This window comes from Beta vulgaris, chromosome 2 (genome assembly GCF_026745355.1).
Source record: "Beta vulgaris subsp. vulgaris cultivar EL10 chromosome 2, EL10.2, whole genome shotgun sequence".
Lineage (NCBI taxonomy): Eukaryota > Viridiplantae > Streptophyta > Magnoliopsida > Caryophyllales > Amaranthaceae > Beta > Beta vulgaris.
In genome coordinates, this window is record NC_079203.1 from 33873678 (window position 1) to 33890860 (window position 17183).

General features: G+C 36.4%; 1 protein-coding gene across 4 annotated transcripts; it reads left to right on the forward strand.

Annotated features, from left to right (window-relative positions):
- The first annotated feature begins 10319 nt into the window (after positions 1-10319).
- On the forward strand, positions 10320-12371 carry LOC130590371 (omega-amidase, chloroplastic-like). Of its 4 annotated transcripts, none has more exons than XR_008968068.1 (3): positions 10320-10646; positions 10919-11048; positions 11139-11728. XR_008968068.1 is itself a non-coding variant. In XM_057392593.1 (2 exons), the coding sequence occupies exons 1-2, from the start codon at positions 10518-10520 to the stop codon at positions 11740-11742; spliced, it is 282 nt and encodes a 93-aa protein (XP_057248576.1). In that variant the 5' UTR covers positions 10320-10517; the 3' UTR covers positions 11743-12371. The 4 variants fall into 4 exon arrangements, 1 of the variants encoding a protein (XP_057248576.1); XR_008968069.1 differs by lacking the exon at positions 10320-10646 and having other exon boundaries at positions 10656-11048; positions 11139-11182; positions 11590-12371; XR_008968067.1 differs by lacking the exon at positions 10320-10646 and having other exon boundaries at positions 10656-11048; positions 11139-11383; positions 11590-11728.
- The last annotated feature ends 4812 nt before the right edge of the window (positions 12372-17183 follow it).

Consider the following 17183-nt stretch of genomic DNA (forward strand, 5'->3'; position numbering starts at 1 on the left):
TTTTTGAAGTGTGGTGTTTTTGATGTTGGAAAAGGGAGTTTCTTGAAGTTTTTGCCATGATTTTGAAGGTTTGGAGGTTTTTATGGAGTATCAAAGGTGTGATGAGGTTTCGGTATTGGTGAAGATGAAGAGTTGAGAGGAACACGGTTTCTATAATGATGAATGAAGGAGGTTTTGCATGTAATAGTAATTATGACACGCGGGAAAAAATAAAGCAAATAAAAATAAAAAAAAGAAAACGAAAGAGATAAAAGAACCAAGATTTAATTAAATGGTTCCCTTTTTTTGGGATTTTCGGATTTTTCGGATTTTTATGAATTTTAATTTTTGAAAGAAAATAAATGCTAAGGAACTTGTGCTATAGGAACAACTAATGCTACATATCAATGTCCTTCATATATGCATGTTTCTTGACCTTAGGAACAGTAAGGGGAGTATTATGTGACATTTGTGAGTTGTTTAATTTCTTTGATTTCATGTTTATGTTTTGCAACATTCCAATTTGCAATGGTCTTAGGCAATTAAACACAATTATTTTTAGCACACAAAGTCACTCAAATTGATTCAAACATGGGGGAATGACATAGGAACAATCACTTAATTTTTATTAAGCCTAACTCAAGCCTTAATTTTCATATCTATCTCTTTGCAAAGGCTTAGTTAGATATCAGCAATCTGATAATCAGTTTGACAAAACTCAAGTTTAATCAAACCTTTTTCAACATTTTCTCTTAAAAAGTGATGTCTATATGTATATGCTTTACTCTAGAATGATGCACTGGATCTTTAGATATACTATAGCACTTGTATTGTCACAATAAATAGGAACACATTCAAAGTTTATTCCATAGTCACTAAGTTGTTGTTTTATCCAAAGCATTTGAGAGCAACATGCAGCAGCAGCTACATATTCTGCTTCAGCAGTGGATAAAGCAACTGTGTTTTGTTTCTTGGTACTCCAAGAAACTAAACTATGACCAAGGAATTGTGCCATACCTGAGGTGCTTTTCCTATTTACAAGATCTCCAGCATAATCTGCATCTGCATATCCTTTTAGTTCGAATGTATCACTTCTTGGATAGTAGAGTCCAAGATCATCTGTTCCTTTAAGATATCTAAGAATTCTCTTCACAGCAGTGAGGTGAGACTCCTTTGGATTTGCTTGAAATCTAGCACACAAACCAACACTGAAAGCTATGTCTGGACGACTAGCAGTTAGATACAAAAGTGAACCAATCATTCCTCTATATTTTGTTTGATCAACACTTGTTCCTATGGAGTCTTCATCTAATCTAGTTGAAGTTCCCATAGGAGTGTGATTTATCTTTGAATTTTCGAGGCCATATTTCTTTAATAGTTCCTTTATGTATTTTTGTTGGTGAACAATTATACCTTTTCAGTTTGTTTGATTTGTAGTCCAAGAAAGAAATTTAACTCACCCATCATACTCATTTCAAATTCATTGTCATGAGACTTGAGAATTCTTTGCACAATGTTTCATTAGTAGCTCCGAATATGATGTCATCAACATATATTTGAACAAGCAAAATATCAGTTCCTTTAGATTTTAGGAACAAGGTTTTATCAACCTTTCCTCTTTTAAATTGTTTTCTAAAAGGAACTTGATAATCTCTCATACCATGATCTAGGTGCTTGTTTTAACCCATAAAGAGCTTTATCAAGCTTGTAGACATGATTTGGGAGATTATTATTTTCAAACCAGGGGGTTGTTCAACATATACATCTTCGTTTAGATAGCCATTTAAAAATGCACACTTAACATCCATTTGATATAATTTAAATCCCATGTAAGCAGCAAATGCAATTAAATTCTAATGGCTTCTAATCTAGCTACAGGAGCAAAGGTTTCTTCATAATCAATTCCTTCTTGTTGGTTATAACCTTTTACTACAAGTCTAGCTTTGTTTCTTACAATGGTTCCATATTCATCTAGTTTGTTTCTAAACACCCATTTTAAGCCAATTACTTTTTGTTGTTTAGATGAAGGAACTAGATGCCATACCTTGTTTCTTTCAAACTCATTTAATTCAGCTTGCATTGCATAATCCAATCAGAGTCAGTTAAGGCTTCTTCATGATTTCTTGGTTCCATCATTGATAGGAACGCATGAAATGCACAAAAGTTCCTTAACTGAGATCTAGTTTGCGTACCTTTGGATATGTCGCTGATTATGAGTTCCACGGATGTGACTTTTGTAATCTCCAAGGTTTTGGTTGAAACTCTCTTATAGGAACATGTTGTTCCTCATGAGTTCCTTGAGTGATGAGGAACTCTGCTCAGTTGTTCCTCTGTTAGCCTCGGTGGACTCAGTTCCTTCATTTGAGGAACAGGAATCTTCTCCTCCTTGAGGAACAGGAACATCATTGATTCATTATTTTCAATTCCTCGTTCCTTTCCTCTTTCACTTCTTCTTCTTCTTGTGAATCTGTTCCTTTACTTGGTTGTCTAACCCATCTCATAGTCATCAACCTGTATGCTTGGATTATGTTTGTCAGATTCATCAAAGATTACATGAATGCTTTCTTCAACACACATAGTTCTCTTGTTATATACTCTATAAGCTTTACTATGTGAGGAGTATCCTAAAAATTTGCTTCATCACTCCTTGCATCAAATTTTCCAAGATTATCTTTTCCATTATTATGCACATAACATTTGCACCAAATGTTCTAAAATAGGTGATATTTGGTTTCTTTCCAAATAAAGTTCATAAGGAGTTTTATTAATGATAGGTCTCATCATGGCACGATTAATTATGTGACAAGCAGTATTAACAGCTTCAGCCCAAAAGTTCCTTGGAAGTTCACTAGCAATTAACATGGTTCTAGACATTTCCTCCAAAGTTCTATTTTTCCTTTCTACAACACCATTTTGTTGTGGTGTTCTAGGGGCAGAAAAATTATGATCTAGGCCATTATCTCTGCTTAGTCATCAAATTTATAATTTCGAATTCCTTGCCATGATCTGATCTAATGTGCATTATTTTATGTCCACTTAGGTTTTGAACTCTTTTAGCAAAGACAAGGAACTCATCATAAGTTTCATCTTTACTAGAGAGAAAAATAACCCAAGTGTACCTAGAGTAGTCATCTACAATCACAAGTACATACCTCTTTCCACTTCTGCTTTGAATTCTCATGGGTCCACATAAGTCCATATGAATTAATCTAATGGTTTAGTGGTACTTACAATCGTTTTAGATTTGAAAGAGGATCTTACTTGTTTACCTCGTGCACATGCATCACAAACTTGATCAATATGAAATTTTATGGATGGTAATCCTAAAACAAGTCTTTTGATCTAAGTTTCTCAAGTAATGAAAAGCTAGCATGTCCTAGACGCTTGTGCCATAAGAAGTGAATCATCTTCAATAACACTAAGACAAGTTAAATTGATTTGAGGAACAAGGTCTAGATCCACAATGTATGTGTTCCCTTTCCTTGTTCCTTCCAAAGATAACCTTCTTAGTTTTAATGTTGATGATTAAGCATTTTTCTTTATCAAATTTTACAGTATTTCCTTTGTCACAGAATTGAGAAATGCTTAATAGATTATGTTTTAGACCTTCAACTAAAAATACATTTTCAATGGAGTGTAATGGTGACTTACCACCTTACCCATAGCAACTGTTACCTTTCTTATTATCACAAATGTTACACTCCACCTTCATAGGTTGTGAGTGAGAGAAACTTCGTTTTGTCTCCTGTCATGTGCTTGGAACAACCACTATCGAGATACCAAGTGTTGTTCCCCTCACTCCAACCTGCAAAAATCAACTAGTGTTAGTTGTAGGAACCCCATCTTTCGTGGGTTCCTGTTCTTGACTAGGATTTGTTTTGACAACCCATTTTTTCTTACTTATTGTCACATTTTTCCCAATCATCTCAGATTTTATTGACATTGATTTATGTAATGACCTACCTTGCCACAATACATACAGAACTTATCACTAGGTAGATCAACATATTTCTTTGTCTTGTTCCTTTTCTTGTAGTTTTCAAAACCAAGACCTTCCTTCCTTTGGTCTGTGGTTTCTCAATCCACTTAGGAACTTTCATGATTTTGCCTCTGTTCCTTGCGACAACCAGTTCCTTTTTAAGATTACAGATCTGTTCCTTTAAAATATTTTTCTCTTTATTAAAATTTTCAATCTCAGATCTGTATCCTTTCAAAGGGGTTGATCTTATATCAAAGGAACTCAGAACAGGGACAAATTCCTTCAAGTGTGAAATCTCTAAATTAATTAGATAATTTTCATTTTTCAAACTTCATAACATTCTTTGATTTTTAAGTTTTTATCAAAAAATCAAAAATCTTTTCACATCGTTCTCATTTTCTTAAGCCATTCTATGTGTTCCTTGCAAACTTTAAGGCTTGTTCCGTTTGTTTCAGTTTTTCACGTTCATCTCTACATTCAAGAATTGCATCATAAAGAAGATCATATATTTCAGTCCTAGTTTTACCATCTAGTTCTGACTCAAGTCCATGTTGACTTACCTCAATTTTTCCTTCATCTTCTTTTTCGTCAGTGTTTGCCATGAGGCAAAGGTTTGCTGTTTCTTCAGTTGTTGTTCCTCTTCTTCTTCCGTCTCTGAATCTCCCCAAGCAGCTATCATAGCTTTGCGCACATTTGCCTTAGAGAAAGGTGCTTTTGATTCTTTGTTCCTTTCAGCAAAGCGTTCCTTGTTCCTTTCTTTGGTTTTGTCATTTTCCCAAAGAGGACATTCCTTGATGAAGTGATCTGTACTACCACATTTATGACAAGCAGCTTTGTTAGAAAATTTCTTAGTTTTACCTTTGAAGTTTCCATTCTTCATGTTCCTGTACATCTTTCGAAATTTTCGAACCATGAGGGCTGCTTCTTCTTCTTCGAGTCCGAATCATCTTCATCATCTGCTTTGAGAGCAATTGATTTTGATTTGGAGCTTTCACCATATTCAGTATCAAGGTGAAGCTCATGAGTCATAAGTGACCCTGCCAGCTGTTCTAAGTTGAACTTAGTGAAGTCTTTTGTTTCTTGAAGAGCGTGACTTTAGCCATCCATCTGTCCTTAGGAAGACTCCTAAGAACCTTTCGAACCTGTTCCTCAGATGAAATAAACTTTCCAAGAGAAGCCAACTCATTATAATGTTAGTAAAACGAGTAAACATGTCTCGGATGCTTTCTTTGATTTCATGCAGAACAGTTCATATTGATTCATAAGTAAATCAATTTTTGATCTTTTAACTTCATTAGTTCCTTCGTGGGTTACTTCTAGTAAATCCCATATTTGCTTTGCGGATTTGCATCCCATGATCCTATTATGTTCATGGGGTCCAAGTCCACAATGCAATAGTTTAATAGCCATGGCATTTACTTCCATTTTTTCAAAATCAGATTTTCATAATCAGAGAGGGGTTTAAGAGTTACCTCATTTTTGTCATTTGTAGTTGTGACTTCGAAATCACCAACTTCAATGACTCTCCATACCTGATAGTTTTCAGCGCTTGATGAATATCTCCATGCGGTTCTTCCAATAGTTGTAGTACTTCCCATTAAACATAGGAGGTCTTTGAGTGGAATAACCTTCTTCAAGTTTCTCGGTGGTATTCATTCAATAGGGTTTCCTATCTTACGTGAGTTCTAGCTCTGATACCAATTGTTATTTCCCTAGGAACACTACAAGAGGGGGGGTGAATTGTAGGTGTAGAAATAAACGTAACTTTTTGCGGAAATTAAAACTTAAACGAATAAACAAGCTGAGGAACACAAGGGATTTTTACGAGGAAAAACTTCTTGGGCCCAACAAGAAGAAACAACCTCGACCACTAGGGATTTTAAACTCAACTCTTTCACTAATTAGGCCAAACAACTTTGTTACAACCTAATTCTAACTCGAGCCACACCTTGAGTTCCTAAACTCAAGTTCCTGAGCCACTGTTCCCTTAACAGAGTTCCTCTCAACTTCACTCGAAGTTTTCTCACTCATACAAGCTTCACTCAAAGCCTCTCTCTTACAGAACTTCACTCAAAGTTCCCTTACCCCAAAAACCAAAATACAATTGATCGAAATAAGCTTAGTGGAATTAGAGTAAGAAAGGAAAAGAACAAATGGCTATTATGAGAGAATGAAGGCACTGACACTTAATTAGTTAAACTCACTTAATTACTTAGTCAGACACAATTTGGAACTTATCTAGACTTCAATATTTATAGTGATAATCACAAAGAACGTGGGATTAAAACTTGATTACATGTTAAGTCCATTAACCCATGATGTTCCTTCCCCTAAGGAACACGTTTCACATCATGTCCCATGATCCCATGATCTAAAAATGAACGTGGATATATTTTAGCCACTACTCCTAAGTAATAGGAGTTCCTTGAGCTTTATCCGAAAATCAGTTTTATAAAAACAGTTTTTATTATTTAAAACTGAATTTTTAATCTTTAAGAAAATAATATCTTTTAAACAAATTCTTTCTAAAAACCGGATATTTATTTTCTTATTTTTCCGAAAAACAAAATCTTTCTTTCAAACGATTTTCTTTTTAAAACTGATTTTATCATTTGAAATTAGATAAAACTAATTTCCTATAATTTAGGCATGACTTACTCAATTGCACAATTTAACCGTTATACTTTTGCACGCCTAAGTCTAGTTCCTTTTATTAAACTAAGTTCCTTTAACAATTGTTTAGTGCCACTTAGTTTGTTCCTTAGAAAGGAACAAACTCTCATTCTCAAATAAAACTGACTGTTCATCTCTTACCATCCTTACTTTGTTCCTTTACACTGGAACTAGAAAATAAAACGCCTAGCTTTTATTCTTCTTGATCCAATGCTTGCTCCAGTATCAACTTATAGAAACTTCTTTACTTAGCCTTTGTAATCATCTCTTGATTTCTTCCTTGACTTCGTATTCTCCCAGTTCCTTTCATTAATACCTTAAACATCATACACTCATAGAAACTCATTAGTTCACTACTTAGTTTGCATCTTTGTTTCTTTGTCATCATCAAAACTAGGGTTCAACAGAGGTGACAAGAAAAAGGGAAGAAAACCAAAGAAGCCAAAGTACACAACTGCAAGCTCTTCACAACCAACTTAAGCTACTGTTTTGGGTTATTTCATTAGACAATTTGAAAGTGTTTTAAGCTTATGTAATTAAGGTACCTTAGGCCAGTTTTTTGGGTTACTTGTGATGTTTGTTTAACATAATTTGTGAACATCAACTTAGGCCAGTTTTTTGGAAACAAGAAATGTTATATAATTAACCTCAATTGATGGCACTTTTTGGAGATATATACATTGGAAATTTCGCACAAATTTGCAACAAAAAAATTGTTCTTTCATTCATTTCAGTTCATAGCAAGCAAACATTACATCTTAGGGGCTACAAAACAACCTCCACCCAACTGAAAACAGCACTTTTACATCTTAATTAGCACAATAATAATCACAATAAATAAACCCCATCCAATTAACCTAATGAGAAAAGTCAACTCATCAATCTTCTTCACTAAATCATACAAGGTCTTCAAGACTTTGTCTTCACCACATTCACCCAATTTCCCCTGCAATTTTGATAATCCCACTTCAGATACTTTTGGTGTTGCCCAGAAATAGTGGTTGTCACAAGGTACACACTTGTAGTATAATTTGTTAGGGTTGTCTCTGGATTCAGAAATGCGAAATTCCATCTTCTTCCTACACTTGCTGCATCTTCTCGCTTCATACACAAGAGCTTCCACAATTTCACCAACAATTTCAGAAGAGGACGACATCTTAAGGCTCGCAAATTTTTCGAAAAACAGAGCAAAGAAGAGAGAGGAAGAGAGAATTGGGGAAATTCTCTGAAAATTAGGTTTAAAGTGGTGAAGATGAATAACAAACATATTAAGGCCCCATTTAATAACATTAACCTCCATTGGCGCGCTTCAAATAACGTTTGTTAACCTGCCGTGAGTAGTAAGGGCATTTTAGACACAAACTCAAACCTCAGGGGTATTTGAGGAATTCCCCAAATATGGGGGGTAATGTGAGAATTACGTCAAACCTCAGGGTTACCTGAGAAAATTTCCCTAAATGTTTTACTAGGCTGCATTAGTAAAGTGAGGTTGCATTTAGCAACCATGAAAAACAAGAAGAAACCCGGCAGGCTTCCGTCAAGTTCTTCGATTGATCACGCTCTTCTCCATCCCTGTCATCTGTTCACCATCTGAGACCACCCAGCGCCAACCAGCTACCGCCACCATACTGCGTCTCCTCTGCCTCGCTCACAGAACCCCCTCTTTCCGCCTCTCCTCACGATCAACCCCCTGGCCTCGCCTTCTTCCTCACATCAGAATACTACATCATCCGCCTCGGATTTTTGCGCTGCCAGTCAACCGCACAGACCACCGTCTATAGCCGGCACCCACCGATCTCCCTCGCGTCTCCCTCCATAACGCGCGACCCACCAACACAGCAAACCCCCCTCGCGAGCCTCTCTTAATCTACACAGCACCACACCGCGCCTCCTCATAGTAATCACCAGGAATCCTCCGGATTCTCGCCGCCTCACTGCCCTCACTGCCTTCACTTCGCCGCAACCCAACACCTTTTTCCCTCTGTTCTTTTCTTTCGCTCTTCGTTCTTCTTTCTCTTTTTTCTTTTCTATTAAAAAAATTTTGTTTTTCTTTTATTTTTTAATTTGTTTAATTCATGAGTTTATTATTTTCACCTCTTTTCTTTCATTGATTTCTTTGATATTGTTTTTCTTTGTAGATTTAAATTTTTTTATTTATTTCATGATTGAGTAGTTTGTATTTCGAGGGTTTGGAAATGTTTATATGGTATGATTTCATTGATATTTATTGATGATTTGATTAGTTATTGATATTTCTAATTGATTACTGTTTTTATTGTTAATCTTGTCATTTGATCAATTGTCTGATTAAATTTTGCGGTTATTTCACCAAATACCCTTGACAAAAAAATTTATTGACCAAATACTCCAACTTTTTTCAAAATTTACCAGATACCCCTAACTTTTAAAAATATTCACCAGATACCCCAAATTTGTAAATTAAAAAAATGACAAATAATGCCTTTAATAACTAATAGCGGTTAACTCCGTTAGTCATTAGTGTTAATTAACCCTAATTAACCCTAAAAAAATTTAAGTAACCTAAAAACCTAACTAACTCTAACCCCCTTCTCTCTCCCCTAAACCACCACCCCCCCACCCCAGCCCCACCAGCTACCAGCTCCCCCCTCCCCCTCCCTCGGTCGCAGTCGCCGCCCCTCCCCCTCCCTCGGTCGCAGCCGCCCCTCCCTCATTCGCAGTCGCGCCTCCTCATCCCCACCATCCCCAGCGAGAATCCCCCCTGCTCCCCCAACCCCTTCGAATTCCGAGCCCCCCAACCCCTCTGTCGGTCGCTACCCCTTCGAAGCTGTGCACGAGGGACGGGGAGGTGGAGGAACGCGAAGAGGAAGAGCAGGGAGGAGGTGCGCGAGGGGAGGTCGGCGAGAGTGAGGGAGAGGGAGGGGAGGCGCGAGGGACGGGGAAGGGGAGGCGCGTGGGAAGGGAGACGCGAGGGAGGCGAGGGGAGGGATACCGCCGGGAAAGGGAGGGGGTTGGTGGGCTGGTGGTGCTGGTGGTGCCGGGATTGGTGGTGGGTTGGGATTGTTAAGGGGGGTGGGGGTTGGTGGGTTAGGGGAGAATTAGTTAGGGTTAGTTAGGTTAGGATTAATTAGGTTGACTTAGGTTAATTAGGTTGACTTAGGGCTAATTAGGTTGACTTGGGGCAAACTTGTAAATAAACACTAACGGAGACTAACGTCCGTCAATTTTGGGGGTATCTGGTGAATATTTTTGAAAGTGAGGGATATCTGGTGAATTTTGAAAAAAGTTGGGGTATTTGGTGAATAAATTTTTTTGTCAGGGGTATTTGGTGAAAAAACCGTAAATTTTGCTAATAATTGTTTGTAATAACCAAGATCTTACTTTTAGAGGCTTGCCTACAATTAGCAAATCTGATTATGTTAGCGATTGTACTGCATATGTTGATTTGAGAGCATTAAGACCCGACCGTACACTACTACAAAAGCCATACGTTCGAGACGCTTTATCCTCGACGCGTGGATATAGGCGTTGGGGGGTTTGCAAATTCCCGCCTATCGTCGATGCTTAAAAGCATCGTCAAGTGCTTCGTTGCTTTTAGGCGTCGTTCAGGACACGTGCAGTGCACGTGTTATATTAAATAGCGCATCACCTTAGGAATGTTATACAAGAAGCAAAACCGCCTACTCTAACTTCCCACTTCAGTACTCCACGCACACACGAACCATAATTCTTCACAATTCAATCTCAGTCTCAAATCTAGCATAAAATCGAACGTTTTTCGTTGTTATATGGCTTCAATCAGCATCTAATTCCCACAAATGACGTCAGAATTGAGCTCAGAACCGAATTCGGAACCGATTTTGGTAATTTGAAGTTTAATCGTCCAAGAAATTATCGTGGAAAACTGATGTTGACTGCTTGTACTACCGATTCTAGCGTTTCAACTGGTCGCAGTGAACGAAATGGGTTGAATATGGAGAAATCTTTCCAGATATTTCAAGAAATCGTTGCTTCTCTTCCTCCTGTTATTCTCGCGGTCAGTTTCTGTTGCAATTCTCTTTTTTTTATTCAGTTAATTTCCGTCCATTTTGCATATCAGTTTTCAGTATTGTTGATGAGATTGTTTCGACGAATTTTGAAGAATGGTGTTGATGATTATTTTCTAGCTGGTCATTGCATTATGATTTACAATAGGGCCAGTTTTTGGAAACTGTTGATTCTGCAATTTGAATCTTCCTTGAAAAGTTTATATTTGTGCTGAGGTTTATTGTTCTTGTATTGCTATTCGCTGCTTGATATCCATAAAAGACTAAATTTTCTATGTCGAAGCGTTGATGCTCCGCAAAATGTTGTTCATTTGCACAAAGCAAGCACTGCTGCTAGCTTGCAGAAAGCAATCACAGTAGTGATTGTACAGTCTGGTCAGTCTCTTGATGAGGTATGTTCAAATAAAGTATATATACACATCTTTAATTTATATACAATGTGCTAAAAAATTTCTATTGATGAGTCTCTTCTTTAAATGCAGCTATGGGCATGAGGAATATATGCAGGGAGATGGTAGTGAATAGGGTATTGATGCTTTGCATTGGGACCTGAAATTTTTCTATTGTGTCTCAACTGTCAATCACTACTGTGATTGCTAAGGATGTGAAGGAGTTCTTGTTATACTTCACTATAGAGCAATATCTTTACCATGCTATGTCTGTGAAGCAAACGAAAATGTTTAGTGTGTAAGCAAGAACTAGAGATCCTAGTTTAATGATTCTGTAGGTAAGTTTGTACATAATAGTCTGTCTTTTGTTTCTTTGTTATCTCACGTTGCTCTGTTACACATTTAAAAGCCTATCAAGGTTTGGTTCTATGTTTGTATAGGTATGTGTTTGATTTATCTCTTTGAAATAGATTTAGGCTCTCAGGTGGGTTTTCAAATTTGGTAATTGGGGTTTACTGTTTTCTTTGATAATTTTGGTGGGCAGTTTAAAATAGGGCTTTGCCAGCTTTCTGTGACAGCGGATAAAGCAAGGAACATTGATCATGCTAGAAAGGCTATTGAGGATGCTGCTCAAAAGGGTGCCAAGCTAGTTGTTTTGCTTGTAAGTTTGCATTCAGTATTGCTAATCCTTGAGTAGCCCTTAAGTTATAAGTTTTATGTAACTTGGCCCTGAACTAAACTTTTAAATTAATAAGTTGTGAATTGATCTTGAGTAGCCCTTTTGCATATGACCCAATCCTCTTTCCAGGGAGTCCATTCCATCCAGCCCCTGAACATAACCTTACTCATGTGAACTTATTAGCCTTGAACAAAGTTATGTCTAGAGTCTTGATTATATATTCATCTCCTTGGGTGTTTTTTTTTTCAAACCAGCTGACTATTGGTCTTCTTTTGGTGTTATCAGTTCAGACCGATGTCTTATTTACATATCTGGTAAAAGAATTATGAACTTGATATGCCCTTCGAAGTTGTAAGTTCTAAGTTAATTATGACTTCTTTTGGTCATTTTCTACTGTTATATCTTTTACACTTCTGATGGACCGTCAATATTTCTAGGTAGTAATGCTAATTGCTAGTGGTTGCAATGACTTACTGTCTTGTAGAACAGGTATGTATCTTGCTGGAGTGTTTAACCCATTTCTCTAAGCTGTTGCTAGACAATAGCATGAAATTGGTAACGGAAGAGATTATCAAGGTTATAAGTTGCTGCTATAACAAGTTCTCCTTGTTTGTTTCTAATAATGCATCCTTCCCCTCCTTTTTGGAGCTGATTAATGGGAAGTTAGATTGGTATCCTAAATCATGTTTGGTGGCTTTAAGAACGGGAAAATCATGTCAACTGAGCTTAGTTGAGTGTCTAAATGGTTGACTTAATAGCGTATTACCTATTTTTTATGCTCGTGTTACCTATTTTTTGGGATATATTACATGTGCTAATTATAATTTTGGTCTTAATTTTCATCTTTTGAAGGTACTCGAAAATAATAATAAAAGTCCAACAGATCAAGAACAAGAGGACACTACTTGAGGCTTCAAATTGACTACCATCATTGTTTTGCTAGATCTTAGTATTAGTTACTTTTGTAAGGCTACAACTACATTTTTAGTGTGTTTTAATTTTGTGGTATTTTTAGTAACATATTAGTTATGAAGTATTATTGATGAACGTGTGTAGGAATTTTAATTGTGCGAACTACGTTTATGATTTATGATAACATATACATTGTTCGAAGTAGTTTTATGTAATCTTCAAGTTTCATTGTTGACTTTATATTCTAAATTACTATATATTATATTATTACTGTATTATTATATATAATTATGAAAAAAGTACCAAAAGAGTCCATACAAAATCTAGACGCTTTTCCTTGTCAAGAACTTATGACAAATATAAGATTAATTTTCCAACCAAATTTCTCTCAACACTTAAAAGCGTCGTGACTAATTATAGTCGACAAAAAGCGTCTCGAATTAGGACACTTCAAAGCGTTTATAAATTAATTGATGGCACCCCACTAAACAATGTGGCGATGGCTATATGGGTGAGGGAGACGCTTTTTGGTGACGCCAATGGCGACGCTTTTTGGTGATGCGAATTGCCGACTGATTCTGCTCGACGCTTTTTGGCAGTGTCGAGAGCAAATTTCGTGATGCTTTTAAGCGTCGCCAATTGGGCCAAAAAGCGTCTCCACAACACTCCTTTTCTAGTAGTGGTAAGATTAACTTGTGCTCCAGATGTCTGATTAGTTGAACTATTGATGATATTTTGATAGATGATATATATGAACATGGTGAACCATTGCCCTAGATCCTTTTTAGTTTGATTTTCGTAGTTTGATTAGTTTAGAACTTTAATATTCATATTCCTGATCTTGTTTAGTTTATCTATACTTTAGAAACTAAAATAAAACGACCATCAATTTGTGAATCTGACCCTACTTACCCTACTACATTGTTAGAAGGTTTTGCAGGTTATATTTTTCACATGTATACGAGAATACGACAACCTATCAAAAGGTCAAATAACCGTTTTTTAGTATCGGATTTTAAAGAATAAAGCCAATTCGAATGTTTCTTTGTAACTTTTAAGGCATTTTCTACTTGTTCCTTTTTTACGCAAATAGCCTTATAGTCGTCTAAGCTTTCAAGAAGTAATTTCACAAGTTGGCTTTTGTTAAGTTATGTAAGCTCTTCTTCTAGTGTTAGAGCATACCTTGGTGTTTGACGATTCTCCTTCATCTTCAGTTTTGACCATGAGACATAGTTTCTTCTTCTGTCTAATCCTGATCCGCATCAAAATCAAATTCTCCTCATGCAACAACCATGAGTCTTTTCATGTTTGTCTTTGAAAAAGGTTTATGTTGATCCTTGTTCCTTTCCTTGAATTTTCCTTTACCTTTCTCGGTTTTTCATTGAGGACACTCCTTGATAAAGTGATCATGACTTCCACACTTATGGCAGCTTAATTTGGTAGGCTTCCTTGTGACCTTCTCCTTATAGTTCTTATTAAAGAACTTCTTGAATTTTCGCACAATCATTGCGGCTTCTTTGTCGTTTGTCTCAGACTCTCATTGATCATCTATCTTGAGAGTAAGAGCCTTATGTCTCACAGGTTCAGTCTCGTGAGTTCCTAGATGCAATACATGGGTCATCAAGGAACCAACCAGTTGCTACACATTACATGTGGTGAAATCCTTTATCTCTAATAAAGTTGTAACCTTAACCATCTACTTCTCATCATGCGGAGGACTTCTTAGAACTTTTCGAACTTGTTCCTCTGGAGTGATGATTTCTCCAAGGGACTCAAGTTTTTTATGATGTTCGAAAAGCTAGTGAGCATGTCTTAAACAAGCTTCTTTTGTTTCGTTTGAAACAATTCATACTTATGCGTAAACATATCTATCTTCAATCTTTTCACCTTGCTTGTTCCTTCATGAGTGATTTGAAAGAGTTCCCACATTTGCTTTGCAATTTGGCATTCCATAACTCTGTTGTGTTCATGAGGACTAAGGCCACAATGGAGTAGCTTTATAGCCATATTATTCATCTCCATTTTATCAAAATCGTATTTATCAAAATTTTCAAGGGGTTTAGGAATCAGCTCCCCTTTGTCATTTTTCTTTGTAACTTCAAAATCGCCAAGCTCAATTACCCTCCATACTTGTTAGTTTTCCACTTTAGTGAACATCTACATGCTGTTCTTCCAGTATGGGTGATGCTTCCCGTTGCACATGGGTGGACGTTGGGTAGAATACTCTTCATCAAGTTTTTCTCCCGTAGTGTTCATCATGCCACGTACAAGCTCCTCAGAGATAACTGATTTTTAGAGTTACTAGGCTTTAATACCAATTGTTATTCTAGTATGAATACTACACCAATTACAATAGATGGTGATTTGTAGTGGAGGGGAAATTTTCGAATTTAATTGCGGAATAGAAATAACTTAGTATGAAAGAAAGATCAAACACAAGATTTAATCTACAAGGAAAACTTCCTAGGCCTAATAGGAAGAAAAACATTGACCCAAAGGATTTTACTCAATACTTCTCTTATATAATAGGCCAAAAGACTCTTATAACAACCCATTACTGGACCCTTCTTTGTTCCTCTAGGAACTTGTTTCCAGTCACTCAGTTCCCACTGAACTGATGACACTCACTTGACTTCACTCGAAGTATTTTCTTTTTCTCTCTTTCTTTCTCTCACTTGATTATAAGGATATTCTGATTTTTTCACTCACCCTAACACTATGAATATTACAATGATATGTACTGTAGGAGAAGAAGAAAATTACAGGAAAACTTTCAAAGTTGATAATGAATTTGTAATGGTTGAAAGTTGTAAGTTCTTCAAACAAGTCTTATTCTTTAAATAGCTGTTGCGATTTTCAACTTTTGCAAGAGTAATGCTCCACGTTCTTATCCAGACATGATCGTAGGCTTCATGGTCCACTATTCGCTGCACTTACTCCACATTTGTAGCAACGTGATTAACCACTTCCACCAGCCATTGTAGTGGGCGCATATTCAGCAGGTGGGCTGAGGACTGAGGTTGTTAGCTATCTTCAAGCAATTTGGTCCACAATATTAGCTACGCACTTCAACCTATTTTGCACAATATTTACAACAGCAAAATATCTCTAATAACTTCTGAAACTTTTACTCAAAGATTCTAAGTTAATAGATACATTAAACATATCATATAATAAAATCCAAAGTGTATAAATAATATCTTGGCTAGATTAAATCTCATTAATCTTTCTTCACAAGATATAAAAAGAATTAACCAGACAATATTTTTAGGGTTTCATATTTTTTTCAAAATAAAACTATACAAAACCGAATTATTTGGCATAATCAAAACATGAAATACAACAAATGGTAATGCTTCTTTATGTTTTGTGATTCGTAATACCATTGGTGATGTTTTGTTAGCTGGAGCTAAATCTTTGAGGCCTCATATTTATATTGTGCAAGTCAAGCCTTAGGCTCTTAGAGGAGTTAAAAGATCTATTTCTTTTGATATCACTCATATTATCATCGTAGGAGATAATTTAGTGGTCATTAATTCTACAAAGAATTCTTGGCATATTCCGTGGGAGATTTCTAATATCGTGAAAGATGCAGATGTGGTTTCTATTCGGTTATAGGATTGCCAGTTTTGACACTTCTTTCGTGAAGCTAATAATGTTGTTGACTTCATGACAAAGAAGACGCATGACTATCCTTCTTTATTGTACTAGTTCTTCCATACTGTATGAATTTTTCCCTCATCATCTGCAAGAATGTTTTAGGTTGGTATCTAAATTAGCAATTAGTAGATGTTGGACAGAGGTGTAGGATGAGCATCCTACACCAGCTCCAAAACGCAAGGCAAGAAGAATGAAACGCACAATTCAACATGCAAAAAGTAATTGATTTGACAGCCAGTGTACATTCCCCTTACATCCTGTGTACATGTCGAAAATTCAAAAAGTAACTGATTTGACAGTTACTGTTCACCATTTAATAACTGATTTGATGTCAACTGTCATCATTTCCCCCCATATACTGTTCACCACTTTTCTCTTTTCCACACTCAACCTCCTTGTACATTCTTGTCTTCGTGGTTGTTCATTAACAAAATCAAAATGTACAATGACAGCCCCCAGCTGAAAGTAACCCAATTCCTGAAGCTAATGTCAAGTGAGTAATTTCCAATTTTTGTACACTGGTGTGTTGATGTTTGTTCACTAATGAAATTAAATATGTACAATTATAGACCCATATCGAAATTCAATAAATCACAATGTACACTGATGGTCATTACTATTGTACACCAAACCATATGCATTTGTACATTAAAAAAATTGTTTCAGTTAATAAATGAGAGAGAAAGAGAGTGAATGAGTGAGTAATGAGAGAGAAAGAGCTGACCCACTTTCAAAAATACTGCCAAAAGCCAGCCAAGTGGACAAGGTGTAGGATGCTCATCCTACACCTCGGTGTAAGATCTAATTTGCGCTAAATTAGAGGGTTAGTCTATATTTGTTTTCCTTATTAAAAAAAAAATGCACATTGTAGCATTTTGTTTCGTTGT

Excerpts from the sequence above, each read along its gene's own strand:
- LOC130590371 (XM_057392593.1), top strand. The coding sequence starts at position 10,518 with ATGTTGACTGCTTGTACTACCGATTCTAGCGTTTCAACTGGTCGCAGT. Across the intron at positions 10,647-11,589 it reads TTCCTCCTGTTATTCTCGCG|TTTAAAATAGGGCTTTGCCA; the intron begins GTCAGTTTCTGT and ends TTTGGTGGGCAG.